The sequence below is a fragment of the Anomaloglossus baeobatrachus genome, chromosome 8, assembly GCF_048569485.1.
Source record: "Anomaloglossus baeobatrachus isolate aAnoBae1 chromosome 8, aAnoBae1.hap1, whole genome shotgun sequence".
Classification (NCBI taxonomy): Eukaryota; Metazoa; Chordata; class Amphibia; order Anura; family Aromobatidae; genus Anomaloglossus; species Anomaloglossus baeobatrachus.
Window position 1 is genome coordinate 11161569 of NC_134360.1, and position 18892 is coordinate 11180460.

General features: G+C 44.1%; 1 protein-coding gene across 1 annotated transcript in view; it reads right to left on the bottom strand.

Annotated features, from left to right (window-relative positions):
* Positions 1 to 4619: 4619 nt before the first annotated feature.
* The window catches only part of LOC142249061 (parapinopsin-like), a 30103-nt gene continuing 15830 nt past the window's right edge, over positions 4620 to 18892 (bottom strand). The window contains exons 3-4 of the mRNA XM_075320646.1: positions 4941 to 5183; positions 4620 to 4757 (exon numbers count right to left, since the gene is read on the bottom strand). Of these exons, the coding sequence (XP_075176761.1) occupies positions 4620 to 4757; positions 4941 to 5183 (381 nt within the window). The remainder of the gene's footprint in view (positions 4758 to 4940; positions 5184 to 18892) is intronic.

Genomic DNA, 18892 nt, shown 5'->3' on the forward strand with positions numbered 1-18892 from the left:
TGATAGTCTGATTTCTGAGTCTGTTGTTCAGGCTACTGACATGCTCAGGCACTTAGTGCATCAGAGGCTAGGTCCGGTAAGGACCTCACTGAGCATGTCCGTGAGGTGGCAGGCCCTGATAGGGCAGAGGGTGTCAGGTGTCCTGATGACGTGGCAACTCCAGACTGGCTCGCAGAGGCCCGCCCCTATGATCTGGCACCTCACCATTGGTTGTCAGACGATGACTGGTGAAGTGTTTGGGGCTGCCATGAGGTCATCAATGACGTGGCGGTTCCGGATAGGCCGCATGTGACGTCGCTGATGACATGGCACTCTGCAATTGAACCTTGGTGGTTCCACCCTGGGTTTGGGGCGGACCCAGGTTATAAAAGGGGCTGGAGACAACATGGAGGTGCGCAGTCTTCATTTAGAGTTCTTGGTGGCATAAGCCTTGTTGGAAGCGGTAGGTAGGGCTAGGCGAACGGTGCCTGTCACGCCAAGATTCGTGGCTCAGCACATGAGGGTCAGGCGCCGTGCTTCCTTGCTACCGTTCCTGTTGTGCTATAGCAGTCCAGTGGCGTTAACTGGGCTGCGGCTGCTGCGTCACCTGTCCAGTTGTGCCTCCTACGCACACGGACAGCATACCTGCTGCGTCACTTGTCTGAGAGTGCCCTCTACGCACACGGACAACGCACCTGTTGCGCCACCTGTCCGGTTGTGCCTCCTACGCGCACGGACAGCATAACCCAGGACCCCTGTGGAGTTAACAGGGTGTTCCAGGATTGGGTGTGTGAACCTATTATCCTCCTTGGCTTCCCAGTCAACGCTACTGGTGTAATCCCTTGGCCTGACGTGTCCTCTACACACGTGGCCATTCGTGTAGTGACCAGAAACGCTAATCGAAGGACCGCTCGGCCTGTCGTATCTGACACACGTGGCCAACAGGGCGCTGTCGCAGTGGTCTTCTCGGTCAACGCTACCTGGTCACCATCCGGCCTGATGTGTTCCCTGCACACGTGGTCGGGGTTGCGCCAATTCCACCGAAACGCTAACTGGGTTGTCGTCTGGTCTGACGTGTCACTACACACGTGACCAGTTCCCTGGGTTATCTCACAGCCATCCAGCTCTATAGTCTCCGCCTAACCCACAGGGTGCCAGCAGCTCCATTACCATCTGGAGCACGGTGGGCCCCAACTAGCAATTGGGATATATACCCCTGGTCCTAATCTGCCAGTTCCTCCGTAACAGAGGGATTTTGCTCAACGAATTAGGGACGTTCCAGAAGGTACAGTGGACGCACTTCTTCTGTGATGTTAAAACCAGAGTATTGTTCCTTCTTGTTGACTGAGGTCCCTTCGGTGGAGAAGTGATGCTACAATATCTGGTAATGTATTGATGTTTATTTCTCTATATACTATGATTTACATTAATTAAATCAATAGAACAGGGTAATATTGCTTCTTCCATTCCATGATCAAACGTTATCCTGATGAAATCTCAATAGATTGTTACATTATTGTTTAACCATAAAACTGTATTCACTCTGCCTAATTTGTATATTAGTGAGCGCTACGTAAGTAAGGGCGCATCCGCCCTGTCACTTTGACTTGGTAAGACATGTACAGATCCTTGCAACGTGGGGCCGTGCATTATCAGTGGTGATGGTCGTGGATGAACAGCGCAACAATGACCTCAGGATCTCGTCTCTGCATCTCAGTGCATTTTAAATGGCTTCAATAAAGTGCACCTGTGTTTTTTGTCCATAACATACGCCGGTCCATATCATAACCCCATCGCTACCATGGGCCGCTCTATTCACAACGGTAACAATAGCAAACCGCTCACCCACACAACGCCGTACACGAGTCTGCCCTCTGTCCTGTACAGTGAAAACCAGGATTCATCCATGAAGAGAAACCTCTCCAATGTGCCGGACGCCAACACATGTGAACATTTATCCACTCAAGACGGTTATGATGATGAACTGCCGTCAGGTGGAGACCCCGATGAGGACGACGAGCTGCAGTCAGGTGGAGACCCCGATGAGGATGACGAGCTGCAGTCAGGTGGAGACCCCGATGAGGATGACGAGCTGCAGTCAGGTGGAGACCCCGATGAGGACGACGAGCTGCAGTCAGGTGGAGACCCTGATGAGGACGACGAGCTGCAGTCAGGTGGAGACCCCGATGAGGATGACGAGCTGCAGTCAGGTGGAGACCCCGATGAGGACGACGAGCTGCAGTCAGGTGGAGACCCCGATGAGGACGACGAGCTGCAATCAGGTGGAGACCCCGATGATGACAAGCTGCAGTCAGGTGGACACCCCGATGAGGATGACGAGCTGCAATCAGGTGCAGACCCTGATGAGGAGGACGAGCTGCAGTCAGGTGGAGACCCCGATGAGGATGATCGTCTGCAGTCAGGTGGAGACCCCGATGAGGATGACCGTCTGCAGTCAGGTGGAGACCCCGATGAGGGCGACAAGCTTCAGTCAGGTGGAGACCCCGATGAGGACGACGAGCTGCAGTCAGGTGGAGACCCCAATGAGGACGACGAGCTGCAGTCAGGTGGAGACCCCGATGAGGATGACCGTCTGCAGTCAGGTGGAGACCCCGATGAGGACGACGAGCTGCAGTCAGGTGGAGACCCCGATGAGGATGACGAGCTGCAGTCAGGTGGAGACCCCGATGAGGATGAGGAGCAGCAGATGAGCTTCCCTGAGACATTTATGACAGTTTGTGCAGAAATTCTTTTGTTTTGCACCGATTGTTGCAGCCGCTGTCCGGTCTCAGGTGATCTTGGAGGTGAAGATGCCGGGTGTGGAGGTCCAGGGATGGTGTGGTTAAATGTGGTCTGCGGTTATAAGGTCGGTTGGATGTTCTGCCAAATTCCATGAAGCGCCTTTGGAGACGACTTATGGTGGAGAAATGAACATTCAATTTACGGGCAAAAGCTCTGGTGACATTCCTGCAGTCCGCAGCCAACTGCACGCTCCATCACAACCTGTGACATCTGTGGCATTGTGCTGTGATAAAACTGCACAGTTTATTGTGAACAGCCTAAGGCGCACCTGTGCAATAATCATGTGTCTAATCAGCATCTTGATCTGCCGCACCTGTGAGGTGGAGGATTATCTCCGCAGAGGAGAAGGGATCACTAACACAGATTACACAAATTTGTGACCAATATTTCAGAGAAAAAGGTCTTTTGTGTCCAGAGAAAAAGTCTCAGGTCTTTGAGTTCAGGTCATGAAAAATGGGAACAAAAACAAAAGTGTTGTGTTTATATTTTTGCTCAGTGGATAATCCTCTTCATATCTAAAACATAATCCTATATATATCTATATATACATTTCTCTTGGTGAGGGGACATGGCCGCTTGCAGACACTTCCACTGCGATTGTGACTATGGTTCGTTGCACTTGACTCAATGTTTTATTATGTTTACATATATCATATACAATGTATCATTGTTTTTTCACAATCCTTTGAATCATCGGAATATCTACTTGGAGTCTGAAACCTTTCCCCGTGTTCGTGTGGATTTCCTCCATAGAATCATTGAAAAGTCAATTTGCTTTTTATGAATTGGACCTTTATTGCAAGTGTCTAAAATAAGGAGAGATTGTAAGGGCCTATTGGCTACAATAACCTTTGTAAATGGAGACAATGTTTGTGCAGCACTGTGGAATATGTCGGCGATACAGAAGCAATGTGAAAAAAACAAGTATTCATTATGTAAGTATAGCAGGCAGTGTAGTGCTGGTGCCACTAGGGGGCGCCCTTAGCTTTGCTCAGGAAGCTACAGGGGAAATTCATCTGGAGACTGCTGCAGCTTTTTTTTGTTTACTTGTACTGATACCATTCTCAGGGCATATATCATCTATTTTGCTCAATTTTAGCTGGCAGTTGTTTTGCATTTTAATAACTTTATTTTTTTGTCATTCTTCTTAGTTACATGTATATATAACATATATTTATATATATATATAATTGCAATATGTATATGTAACTATATTGCAACTATATATATATATAACATTTGATGCTGAGAACATCTGGCCTGTTAATATTAACCGTAATATATTTTCAAAGTTTGCCAAAAAGTTACTTAGTTATTATTGCTACATTTAAGCCTCGTGCACACGTTCAGTATTTGGTCAGTATTTAATATCAGTATTTATAAAACCAGGAGTAGAACAATCAGATTAAAAATATAATAGTAACACGAGCTCCACTTCTGTATTTATTACCCACTCCTGGTTTTGGCAAGAAAAACTGATGCAAAAATACTGAAGTGTGAATTAGACTTTAAAAATACGACAATAATCACACAAAATATAAAGGTCACATTTCCCTTTAAAAATACTGATTTATTTTTCGTCATTTCCATACATTTAGAGACACAGCACGCTTTGTTTTTTTGTGGTGATGTCGACAAACTCTCACTTTACGGATGCACGCTCCATTATGTATATTTAGGATTTATCATTAGTATTTGGGATAATTTATGTTGAAGTATGATTGTGAACATTCACAAATAGTTCTTGGTATCTACTTGGCCACATTCCTTCCTTCCATCCTCATATACAGAACATGTAGTAGGATTGCACCACAATCCCCCCCCATATACCCCGCACATCACGCCGGAGACACTTGGGCTTTTCTTGAGTTGCCGCTGCTGGTGTTGGCCGATGCCGTCTGATCTCCGGACACAGAGGGTTCAGTGGCCCATGGATTTCTACCGCAGCAAAGAAAAGGTATCGCACAATCCTGGAACTGCAAGGACAAAAAAACATTACGTCAGACTCTCATATGGCGAATGGTAACACCCAATGGACAATTTATTTCTACATTTCCAGGAGGAGTAACAGAGGTACGACACAATGAATCAGACATGATGCTTCCCTGATAGGAAAGCCGGCAACAAATGAAGCTACGTCACCTGATGAAGGACCTCACCTGCTTATTCATGAATATGTATATAATCGGGTTATACACCGTGCTGGTTTTGGTCAGGTACATGGGCACAGTGGCGATTACCGGGTCAATATACATGCCAGGATTTGCCACAACCATCATGGCAAACGCTGCATAAGGGAGCCAACAAACGAGAAATGCCATGATCATGACGAGGACCATGCGGGAGACCTGGACCTCGGCTTTGCTGGTCGTTCCACCTTCTGCTACTCCCAGTTTGGCCACCTAAAAGGAAACACAATATTTTATACTGGTAATAAGATGCATTGTAAATCTCATATACAGTGCCTACAAGTAGTCTTCAACCCCCTGCAGATTTAGCAGGTTTGATAAGATGCAAATAAGTTAGAGCCTGCAAACTTCAAACAAGAGCAGGATTTATTAACAGATGCATAAATCTTACAAACCAACAAGTTATCTTTTTTCTTTGGGTGTCTCATGTGGACTTTAATCTTGAGCTCCTTCCACAAGTTTTCAATTGGGTTAAGGTCAGGAGACTGACTAGGCCACTGCAACACCTTGATTTTTTCCCTCTTGAACCAGGCCTTGGTTTTCTTGGCTGTGTGCTTTGGGTCGTTGTCTTGTTGGAAGATGAAATGACGACCCATCTTAAGATCCTTGATGGAGGAGCGGAGGTTCTTGGCCAAAATCTCCAGGTAGGCCGTGCTAGCCATCTTCCCATGGATGCGGACCAGATGGCCAAGCCCCTTGGCTGAGAAACAGCCCCACAGCATGATGCTGCCACCACCATGCTTGACTGTAGGGATGGTATTCTTGGGGTTGTATGCAGTGCCATCCAGTCTCCAAACGTCACGTGTGTGGTTGGCACCAAAGAGCTCGATCTTGGTCTCATCAGACCAGAGAACCTTGAATCAGTCTGCTCATGATCACTTGGAGGACTCTGAGACAAACTGTAGACGAGCCTTGACATGACGCTTTGAAAGTAAAGGTACCTTACAGGCTCGTCTGGAACGGAGACCATTGCGGTGGAGTACGTTACTTATGGTATTGACTGAAACCAATATCCCCACTGCCATGAGATCTTCCCGGAGCTCCTTCCTTGTTGTCCTTGGGTTAGCCTTGACTCTTCGGACAAGCCTGGCCTCAGCACGGGTGGAAACGTTCAAAGGCTGTCCAGGCCGTGGAAGGCTAACAGTAGTTCCATAAGCCTTCCACTTCCGGATGATGCTCCCAACAGTGGAAACAGGTAGGCCCAACTCCTTGGAAAGGTTTTTGTACCCCTTGCCAGCCTTGTGACCCTCCACGATCTTGTCTCTGATGGCCTTGGAATGCTCCTTTGTCTTTCCCATGTTGACCAAGTATGAGTGCTGTTCACAAGTTTGGGGAGGGTCTTAATTAGTCAGAAAAGGCTGGAAAAAGAGATAATTAATCCAAACCTGTGAAGCTCATTGTTCTTTGTGCCTGAAATACTTCTTAATACTTTAGGGGAACCAAACAGAATTCTGGTGGTTTGAGGGGTTGAATAATAAATGACCCTCTGAATAAACTTTTCACAATTTAAAAAAAAAAAAAAAGAAATAACATTCTTTTTTGCTGCATTTCACACTTCCAGGCTGATCTACAGTCCAAATGTCACAATGCCAAGTTAATGCCGAATGTGTAAACCTGCTAAATCTGCAGGGGGTTGAATACTACTTGTAGGCACTGTATGCTGCAGTGCATGGCACCAGCGATGAGCCCAGAGGAATTGCTGTCACTCATCCTCTGTTAGGGTATGTGCGCACGTTGTGTTCTGCTGTTCCAAATCTTCCGCAGCGTTCGTGCGTTTCAGAACACAGCCAAAAAGCTGCGTTCTGGATGCATTGTTGAATGCAGAATTCATGCGCTCTGGACGCTTGCTCTGTCATAGAGTGGGAAAAGCATCCGGAACGCACAAAAGAAGTGACATGTTGCTCTTTAGAACGCAGCGTTTTGGATCAAATTTTCAGCATCCAAATCGCTGCGCTCTCAAACGCAACGTGCGGATGGATTATGCACAATCTTTCATAGATTGTGCTGGGAACGCAGGACGCATGCAGTTACGTGGCAGTTCAAAACGCAGCGTAAAAGTATGCAACACGCAGACGTGTGCACACAGCCTTACTGTATTGGTAATTTACAGACTATGTACAGGCCATAGTGCACATGACCGCTGCAGACAATCAGCTTGTGCCATTTACATTGGCAAAATCAATGAGCCCAGTGATCGGCTGCAGTGGTCATGTGCACTATAGCCATGACATCACCGCTGCAGCCTGTAAACAAAGCCCTGAGCAGCGGAGGATGAGTAGCAGGACTTTTTTATATATATTTTAGCCTAGTGCAAGCTGATAGGCTGAAGAAATTCCCAAAATCTTCTATTTCACATACAATTTCTATTAGTGTTTTTCACTGATATAACTTATATCCATTATAATCTTGTCACACACGGACCAGGGGATGTCCGGCGCATGACGCAACACAGAGGGTACAACGGGATGGAAAAGGAGAGGAAGACCCTGATGATAGGGATTGGGGGATGGTACACCTCCTGACACTAGACAGTGTCTGGCCCTTGAGCTCTCCTAATGTCCCTATATGAGTCCTTCCCCTTGTCACCGTCACATGCCTAGTCCCTAACTGTTCCTCTACTCACCCTGTCTAGTGTCAAGGCCCATGAGTACAGACAGGGGAACATAGACAAAAGGATATGAAACAAAGTAGACTGCTGCAGCCAACACCAGGGCTGCAGCCAACAGGGCTGCAGCCAACAGGGCTCTAACAACAGGGCTGCAGACAACAGGGCTGCAGACAACAGGGCTGCATACAACAGAGCTCCAACAACAGAGCTCCAACAACAGGGCTCCAACAACAGGGCTCCAACAACAGGGCTCCAACAACAGGGCTCCAACAACAGGGCTGCAGACAACAGGGCTGCAGACAACAGGGCTGCAGACAACAGGACTCCAACAACAGGGCTCCAGACAACAGGGCTCCAGTAGCCTCCTCCCTCCAAGGTGGTCAGAATAGAAGGACTATTACCAGCATCAGGTGATGGCTCATTTGATTATTTAAGGGGAAAGGGAGTGGAGACAAACCGGCTTCAGCTGAGATGAACTAACCGGGAGCTACCAGCAAGGAAATGTCATTAACCCTTGTTACACCAAAAGAAAGCAATAACACTTAAAATCCAGAGTCTCACAAGTTCATGTGAAGCTCAGATCCCAGTACCATCATAAGTCTCCTAATGACAGGAGATACTTATGGCAAGTCTATGAGGTTGTTGACATGTCAGAGGCTTTTTTTTTTGCAAACCAACTGGTTTGTACCGAGATACGGAAACATGTTCTATCTGGTACCAAGTCACAGGTCAAACTCGCCAATGCTATGGTTCCGTGAAATAACTGCCCAGCACTCGGAGGCCACCTGTGTGTTGTGTAATTTTCATTTCCGTTGAGAACACTTCATACACAAAAATGACAAAACTGAAACATTGAAAAAACACTGGGAAAATCTGATCAAAAACATTGATGAAAATCGTTCCATTTTTTTGCACACGAGAAAAATCACTGACGTCAGAATGAAGCCTTAAAAAATTATATAACTTTTATGGCTGATAAATGTCTATGAAGGAAGCTTCAACGGTTTATCCATTTGTTGGCCATTGTAGCCACTTTTTATTCTTAAATACATGATGTTCTTTTCACAGATGTTAGAGTAGAATCCACAATCCGAATAAACAAATCTGAATTAAAAAAATCCAATCTATGCTGAGGCTCGTGCCGGTATGTGCCTTCCTGATGTTGTTTTTTCGGGCGGATTTTGCCTAAAACTCCTGGTGTGTATAGACGCATAGTCGCCAACAGTCTCAAATTTGCCAGAACTGTCCAAAACTTTCAGAAACAATGGCAGCAAATTTGGGCATGTTCTAGACCGGACCGGAAAGGTAGTGAGGCTTGCACCCACCCACCTAAATAGTGGTATTCCTACTCAGTTAAGTTCATAGGAGATTGGTAATTTAACTAATTATGGCAATACAATAATGATACTGTAGATAGTACACGTCCCTAGAGGGACTAAAAAAAAAATATTATAAAAAGTATTTGCAAATGTTAAAATAATCCCCTTTTCCCAATTAAAAAATAAAGAAATAAAGAAGGAACATATTTGGCACCGGCACGTCTGTAAAAGCCGTTACTATAAACATATAAATTGAATTAAGCGAAACAGTAAACAATGTAAAAAAAACCATGAAATCACAGAATTATTTTTGGACACTGCAGATCCCCAAAAAATACAGTAAAAAGTGAACAAAATGTTGTTTTGTTACCAATAATAACAGTTCAATCTGCAATAAACAAGCCGACAGAATAATAACAAAAATAGTGGTCTCTAAAAACGGGGGCACAAACCAAATTTAATTTTTTTTTAATTTCTGCTTTTTATTTTCACCCCAGAAATAATAATAAAAAATAAATAATAATAATAATGATTATTAATAATAATAATTAATATTGCCGTAATCATTCTGACCCGAAGCATCATGTTGCCAAGTCATTTTTACCGCACAAAAGCCGCCGTAAAAGGGAAATAAAAAAAACAATTTGCTCATCATTTCACCGCACTTGGAATTTATTTCTGTTTTTTTCATAACATTATGCAATCATTGAAAACTACAACTCATCCGGCAAAAAACAAGTCCTCATGTCGACAGATAAATAAGTTATTGTTCTTTGAAGACAGGAAGGAAAAAAACTGAAATGCAAAAAATAAAATATGGAAGGATCTGGTCTGATAAGGAGGGATCTTCTTAAAGTGGATCTTTTACCAAGTCAAAAGTGTCCGTCTTTTGCTCTTATTTTATTCCTGTTGCTTCCCTGAGTAATCCATTTTTTGTTTCTTTATAATCCGCTATACGGTTCCAGAGATATGGGCCTTTTAGTTTTGTGCTAATTTTTATGGTCTTCACTAAAGGGGCGGTGCTCAAAGGGAGACTCTGCATAACAGCCTAGAGACACGCCCCCAGAGAATCCTGTGAGCCACGCCCTCTTTGTAGAGATCATAAAAATAAGTACTGAATGTAAAAGCTCATATCTCTGGACCCGAATGGCGGATTTTAAAAAAATAAAAACCCGAATACTCAGGGGAACTGCGGGAATAAAATAAGGACAATAACTAGGCCATTTTAACTTGGTGATAGGTCCTCCTTAAAGAGGTGTTTTTAATGGGGGAGGAATACTATATCTACCCTGTTACTGACTTATTAGTGGTTCTTGAAAGTTTGTCATGGTTTGCCTCACCGTCCACATGGCTAGGGGGCGGAGCCTTCTCTCGAGTCTCACTTCCGGACCCTGGATTCCTTAAAAGCTGACATTTCCAGTGAACCAGCACCAGCTATAACCTTAGCACTGTTTTGCCTGTGATTGCTGGTCCTGGGAGTGATATCCTGATCTGTCTGTTCCTGTGCCCCCGTGCCCTTGTCTGTGTTCCGTCCCTTGGTTGTCCCTCTTGTCCTCTGTCCCCTCTCCTATTTCCCCACTCGGTTGCTTCCTCCGGTACTGACCTTGGCCTGACTTTGACTCCGCTTCTGCTCATTCCTCCGGTCCTGCTTCTGCCCGTACGGTGTTTGACCCAGCCTGCCTGACTATTCCTCGCATGCCCTGCAGCTCTGTTTCTCAGCTGTGCTGTGAGGTAGTGTATGAGAACGCTGTGTATTCACTTCCTGGTTCTCATTGCTCTGTGTAGTGTCTTCTGCTGCAGAGCTCTGGCTCCCCCTGGTGGCAGCATTACAGTTTGTTTTTACATTTTTATTGTAAAAGCTACATAGCTATTTATTACTCTTTGGTAGAGTGGATTGCAAGATGGAGGCCGTTCCAAATATCAACGAGCAGCCCAAAAATCATATTTTGAGAAAAAAAAAATAAGAAACCTTACAATATCTGAAATATACAACATTTTGGTAACATGCATGAAAAACAGCTAAAGAATATGAAATGACTGTATCCTGCGTATTAGATGTATTACTTTCCACACCATATAACATTTACATATTTTAGTTCCAGAGACAATTAATGGTCTTAGAGTAATTACCTCCTCGCAGTCGTCATTAGTTCACATTGAGTTTCCTCCAGTAAAACCGGATGATTGGATTAGATTAGAAGAATTTTAGGTTCAGAGCTATGTTTTACCTCGGGGAACGTTTAAATAGAAGCCATTTTAACAAGTGTAACCCTGATAGCGTACCCCTGGCGCCGGCTAAGTGCTTCCATAACGCCGGTGTGTATTAAATCAGCCACCGTTCATTTACATTTCTGAAGGAGACATGGATTAATGCGTCTTTTATGGGAAAACGGGATAAATGTTCGGCTATGAGATTTGGAATCATTGCAATATAAAAACATAGGGATGGTAATTAAAATGGTGCATTCGCAGTTTAAAGCCATTTATCAGGGAAACATGTTGTTGAAAATAATGAGCATTATTCGCTCCTTCATCTTAATGTTGTTTGTATTGCACCCATAGTAGTAATTACAGGCATTAAACACAACTTTGCAAAACTTCAATGTGTTTCACAGCTGCAGCGAGACTGCGATAGATGAAATATTGCTGTGCACGGGGAATCCGGGTGACTACTCGAGGGTGCAGCGGGAGGAAACCGGCTGATATTACCTTCTATTATACATGTGCAAAAGTGTTAGGCAGGTGTGGGAAAAATACTGCAACGTAAGAAATTTTTTTAAAATAGAAGTATTAAAAGTGTATTTTTTACCAATTAACAAAATGCAAAGTGAATAACAAAAGAGAAATGTAAATCGCATCAATATTTGGTTTGATCGCCCTTTACCTTTAAAACAGCATCAATTCTACTAGGTGCCCTCCTAAAGCCAGTGATTTTGTAGGATTACCCAATTATACCAAACCATGATAATGATCATCAATTTCATCATATGTAGATTGAAACACAGTTGTTAACTGAAACCGAAACAGCTGTGTAGGAGACTTAAAACTGGGTGAGGAACAGACAAATTCTACACAAAGGTGAGGTTGTGGAAGAAGGTTCCCTGTCACAGATAATACACTGTTGTAAGACAGAGCAAAGCAGCAATACGTAAGGTGATTATACTGCAACAGCAAAGTCTACATATTTTAAACATTTTAAATAGCGCAACACAACTAATATTACAGATGATTTCTGCAAATCCAACTATAAAGTACTTCTTTTATTGACGACTGCAGTTTCAGAATAGAGAGAGGTGTCATTAATTACATCAAGTGTGCTTAGAATAAAGCATGGTGATGGTTCGATGACGACTATAGTGAAGAATTGTGGTGGTCTACAGTGCCTACAATGAAAAATGGTGGCATTTCGGTGATGCCATCAGTGAAGCATGATGGTGGTTTGGTGACTGCTACAGTGAAGCATAGCGATGACTTGGTAATGCCGACAGTTAAGCATGGTTCAGTGATAACTACAGTGAAGTATTTCGGTAGCTCAGTGATGCCGTCAGTGAAGCATGGTGGTGGTTAGATGATTACTACAGTGAAGCATGTTGGTGGTTTGGTGATTCCTACAGTGAAGCATGGTGGTAGTTTGGTGATTCCTACAGTGAAGCATGGTGGAGAATTGGTGATGGGAATCATGGTGGTGGTTCAGTGATGCCTTCAGGATCATGGTAGTTCGGTGATTCCTACAGAGAATCATGGTGATGGTTTGGTGATGGATGGTGGTGGTTAGTTGATTTCAACAGTGAAGCATGGTGGTGGTTCTGTGATTCCCACAGTGAAGCATGGTGGTGGCTTGGTGATGTGAAGCATGATGGTGGTTCGGTGATGCTTTCAGTAAAACTTGGTGGTAGTTCAGTGATTTCTACAATGAAGCATGGTGTTGGTTTTGTGATGCCTTCAGTGAAGCATGGTGGTAATTCAGTGATTCCTACAATGAAGCATGGTGTTCGTTTGGTGATGCCTTCAGTGTAGAATGTCCGGGGCTCAGTGATGCTTACAGTGATCCTATGGAGTAGCTTGGTGATGACTACAGTGAAGCATGGGGGGGGTTCTGTCATGACTACAGTGAATTACGGTGGTTGTTCAGTGATTCCTACAGTAAGCACGGTGGTGTGAAGCATAGTAGTGGTTCAGTGCTTCCTACAGTGAAGCATGATGGTGGTTCAGTGATTCCTACAGTAAAGCATGGTGGTGGCTCAGTGATGCCTTCAGTGAAGCACAATGGGAGAGCTCAGTGATGATTACAGTGAAGCATGGCAGGGGCTTGCTGATGACTACAGGTAAATATGGCGGGGGCATGGTGATGACTACAGTGAAGTATGGTGAGGACTCAGTGATGCTCTGTGGCTATTTTGCATCTTCTGGAATTGGAAACTGCAGAACAAGATGGATTCAATCAAGTGTCAGGGAATCCTAGGCAAAAGCATTGAACCATCTGTGAAGAAGCTGAAGCTTCCCGTTGGATCTTCCCACAGAATAGTGAACCCAAGCATACCTCACAGTCCTCCAAAACTAGGTTTCAGAAGAAGTTCTGGAAGATTCTGGAATGTCACAGTCACCTGACTTTAAGGTCATAAAAAGTTTTTAGGGGGGATTTGAAGAAGGTGGCTGTAGCTGAAAATCCAACTAGAGGCTTTTGTCTGTGAGGAATGGGCAAGGATTCCTCAGAAAAGCTGCTAGAAGCTGGTGTCCGGATAAACATCAGGTCATAACAGCCAGAAGGGATCCACTTAGTACTAAAGACACTTGTCATGAAGGAGTGAATAATTCTGAAGTGATACCCAGAAGCGGTTTTGCAACAACTGCGCAATACCTTTATACCTGGAAGAGGTAGGTCAGCTCCAGGTCATCCGTTTAAGGAAATGGTCACTGGTGCACGTGGTCAGAGTAGGAGAAAGTCCAATCCAATCCAAAAATAAAGAAAGCCACGGCACAATCCATCCAATATTCCAAAGTGCTTTATTTAATTCATTTGGTGCAGGTAAAAATAGCGGGGAAAGAGCCGGGTGCAGGCACCCAGTGAACGACGGCAGTTTCACACCTCCTTGTGCAGCTCAGGTCCCCAGTGGACGACGGCCGTTTCGCACCTCCTTGTGCTTCAACGGGTCCAATTGAACCCATTGAAGCACAAGGAGGTGCGAAACGGCCATCATCCACTGGGGGCCTGCACCCGGCTTTTTCCACACTATTTTTACCTGCACCGAATGAATTAAATAAAGCACTGGTGAATAATTCTGAGACCCCAGCAGTTAGTAAAAGTGGCATTTTGTGTGGAAAATGCAGAAATCAATTGCTTTCTTAGTTTTGTTTGCAGCAAGTAGAAAATGGGTGTAATTAGCCAACAAACGTAATTGGCAATAGAGCTGTAGATTGAATAATTTGGAGTGAAGGCGACTACATGCACAGGTATATATGTGTGGATATGTGCGTGTTAATATATATATATATATATACTGGGTTGTTAGGAATATTGAAACTTTTTGTGCATATTTCATATTTGAAAAATTGAACTAGAATTGGAAAGACACCGCCGAGGTCTGATTTCTCGTTCTTTATCTTCTGCGGTAATTATTACCTTTCATTTCCTTTCAACTTTTTACCCAGATTCTGTCAGGTTTTTTTCTCTGTCACAGTTCACCCATTATGTTAATTTTATTTTCATTCTTTCTTGTTCTTTAGCTAAAATTATCCAACTCTTAACTCCTCCACAGCCAGAAAAAGAGAAGTCTCTAACAGCTAAACTAATGGATTGCTGGAACTAAAGGGGGTGCGGAGCTTCCGGTTCACCCCGCACCCTGGTGCCCAACGTTCCCTATAGACCCTCCACCACCTGTAAATACATTGCACATGATAAATGAGGACCTTGGCATAGATTTTGCATTTGTTTTTGTCTTTACCATCAAGCATCTGTCTAATGTCTATTCACGTGCAATTTTATATACAAATGGTCACGCAGTATATATCATGCAGTATATACCATTCATTATATACCATGCAATATATACCATGCAGAATATACCATGCAGTCTATACCATGCAGTTTATATACACTGAACAAAAATATAAATGCAACTTAATTTTGCTCCCATTTATCATGAGCTGAACTCTAAGATCTAAGGCGGGCTTTGCACGCAGCGATAGTCCCGCCCCCGTCGCACGTGCAATATCTAGTGAAAGCTGCCGTAGCGATTATTATCGCTACGGTAGTTTCACACGCACATACATGCCGTGTGACGTCCCTCTGGCCGGCGACGCGCCTCTTTCCTAAGGGGGCGGGTCGTGCGGCGTCACAGTGACGTCACACGGCAGGCGGCCAATTGAAGTGGAGGGGCGGAGATGAGCAGAATGTAAACATCCCGCCCACCTCCGTCCTTCTCATTGCAGCCGGCGGCAGGTAAGGTGATGTTCCTCACTCCTGCGGCTTCATACACAGCGATGTGCGCTGCCGCAGGAGCGAGGAACAACATCGCACCTGTCGCTGCACCGGCATTATGGAAATGTCGGAGGCTGCAGCGATGATACGATAACGACGCTTTTGCGCTCGTTCATCGTATCAAAAAGGATTTGCACGTTGCGATATCGACTGCGACGCCGGATGTGCGTCACTTTCAATTTGACCCCATCGACATCGCACGTGCAATATCGCAACGTGCAAAGCCGCCCTTAGACTTTTTATGGGCACAAGATATTTTTCTCTCAAATATTCACAAATTTGTGTAAATCTGTTCGTGATCACTTCTCCTCTGCGGACATAATTCATCCACCTCACAGGTGCGGCAGATCAAGATGCTGATTCCACAGCAGGATTATTGCACAGGTGCAACAAATGTAGAGAAGAAACAGTCCCGCACCACTAAAGCATAACCTTGCAGTGTATCACATTGGCGTGGAATGCAGCTCAGGCACTACACAATCCTGGCTCAGAGGTGCCTGTCCATGTAGCATGGACGGACACCTCTGCACCTGGTTCTCTTCCTGCATTTTATCCTGCACCTGCACATTTCTAATAAAGAACATCGTTTGGCTTTCATCTGGAGTGTGCGGTCTATTCCTTTTCTGAACTGTTTATTGCACAGGTGCGCCTTACATTGTATACACAGCATGATGTTCCGCCTAGAACAATGTCTTCTGCAGCACAAAAGATCATTGCACTTGTTGATTGGCCGCCTGTTTAGATTGCTCGGTTATTGTGAAACAAACCTTCCTCATTCACAATTACCTTAGACTTTTAAATTGACTTTTAGATTAACCTCTTCACATAGCTGGTCGGATTTCCAAAATGACATATCATATTAATTGAATTATAAGATGCACTTTTCTTCCCCAAAATTTGGGAGTAAAATGAGGGGTGCATCTTTTAATCTGAATGTAGTTTACTGGTAGGTGGTGGAGAGGGGTAGCAGGATGAAGGGGCCTTGTAGCGGACTGTGGCTACCAGTGCGGGGGGCTGCGGGGCAGGGGCCAGCATGAAAAAGTTGGTGAGGGCTTCAAATAATGGCGTCCGGAATCAGCACAAGTGCAGATGAAGCTCTTGGCTCAAGATCTCATCTGCGCACGCGCCACCTATGGCCCATTGATCTCCCGGCAGTGGATGTAAGGAAAAAGATGCCCAGAGGTGTTGCGTGTGCAGATGAGCTCATGGGATGTCATTGAGCTGATAGTTCAATCTGCGCAGGCGCTGACTCTGGGCACCATTCCCTTCAAGCCCTCACTCAGATCAGAGTGTAGTGCGGTGAGGAAACATTTTTAGGGAGGGCAGAGGAAGCAGAAATGAAATGTAGAAATGAAGGAAAACACCTGGAGGGGAAGTCGGTACAGGAATGAAGCTGTGCTGGTACTGGAGAGAACCTATAAATAAACTGGAAGACAAAAGGAGCGTAAATAGGGTCTTATCTGAGGGATGTTATTGAAGAATAACACTGAGGGTGCTCACCTTGAGGGGTTGTGAGAGTCACACCTGCCATACCGACTGCTGCAGCCTGACGTGGAACCATGTAAATCACATAAGAAGGGGACAAATGCCGCACTGCTAAAGTAAGGAACAATCAAGAGGATTCTTTTCAGTGTTTCGAAGGAATATTTCTCCTTCTTCAGGAGAGGAAAAATCACATACTAAAGCATATAGCATAGTATGTGATTTTACTCCTGAAGAAGGAGAAAGATTCCTCCTAAACACGTAGAAATAAAAGTCACTGAAAAGAATTCGACCCCTTCTTATGTGATTTATCTGGTACATGAGAGAAGACACAAAGACCTCACATCCAGCATGTATTACTGGGAGGAATGCTCCCATATCAGGCTCTGTCCAGTAATCATCCCTTAGAACAGATCCTGCTGCAGAGATCAATTGGCAAACAGTTCTGCACACACAACTTTGTCTGTTTTTAAAAAAACTGATTTCAGCTGGGTCTATTTTTTAATATTGAAGTCTATAAAAAATGAATCCAATAATTACCCATCCATTTTTCTTTCATTTGAACAGGATCCGATATTTGATTACTGGATCAGTTTCAAATAGATAATGGACGGCCATTTAACGGATCCATTATCCATAGACTGTAATATTAAAAAAAAACGGATCCAGCTGAAATCAGTTTTCTAAAAATAGGCAAAAAAGTTGTGTTTGCAGAATTTTTAATGGATGATACTGGACGTGAGAACAGCGCCTGAGAAAATCTGTATATTAGCGGGTGTTACAATGAATGAAGGAATTAAGATTACCGCCTGAAATTTACTGCAACTTTTTCATCTAAAGATATACATATATTATATATTTATTTATACAGGGTGGTCCAAAAGTAGGTGGACAGTATGTGTACTAGGGTTATCAAACATGGTGTAAAGTGAAACTGACTCAGTTACCCTTAGCAACCAATCAGATTCCACTTTTCATTCTTCACAGACTCTTTGGAAAATGAAAGGTGGAATCTGATTGGTTGCTAAGGGTAACTGAGTCAGTTTCACTTTACACCATGTTTGATAACCCTAGTACACATACTGTCCACCTACTTTTGGACCACCCTGTATATATACAGTTAGGTCCAGAAATCTTTGGCCAGTGACACAATTTTGGCGAGTTGGGCTCTGCATGCCACCACATTGGATTTGAAATGAAACCTCTACAACAGAATTCAAGTGCAGATTGTAACGTGTAATTTGAAGGTTTGAACAAAAATATCTGATAGAAATTGTAGGAATTGTCACATTTCTTTACAAACACTCCACATTTTAGGAGGTCAAAAGTAATTGGACAAATAAACCAAACCCAAACAAAATATTTTTATTTTCAATATTTTGTTGCGAATCCTTTGGAGGCAATCACTGCCTTAAGTCTGGAACCCATGGACATCACCAAACGCTGGGTTTCCTCCTTCTTAATGCTTTGCCAGGCCTTTACAGCCGCAGCCTTCAGGTCTTGCTTGTTTGTGGGTCTTTCCGTCTTAAGTCTGGATTTGAGCAAGTGAAATGCATGCTCAATTGGGTTAAGATCTGGTGATTGACTTGGCCATTGCAGAATGTTCCACTTTTTTGCACTCATGAACTCCTGGGTAGCTTTGGCTGTATGCTTGGGGTCATTGTCCATCTGTACTATGAAGCGCCGTCCGATCAACTTTGCGGCATTTGGCTGATTCTGGGCTGAAAGTATATCCGGTACACTTCAGAATTCATCCGGCTACTCTTGTCTGCTGTTATGTCATCAATAAACACAAGTGACCCAGTGCCATTGAAAGCCATGCATGCCCATGCCATCACGTTGCCTCCACCATGTTTTACAGAGGATGTGGTGTGCCTTGGATCATGTGCCGTTCCCTTTCTTCTCCACACTTTTTTCTTCCCATCATTCTGGTACAGGTTGATCTTTGTCTCATCTGTCCATAGAATACTTTTCCAGAACTGAGCCGGCTTCATGAGGTGTTTTTCAGCAAATGTAACTCTGGCCTGTCTATTTT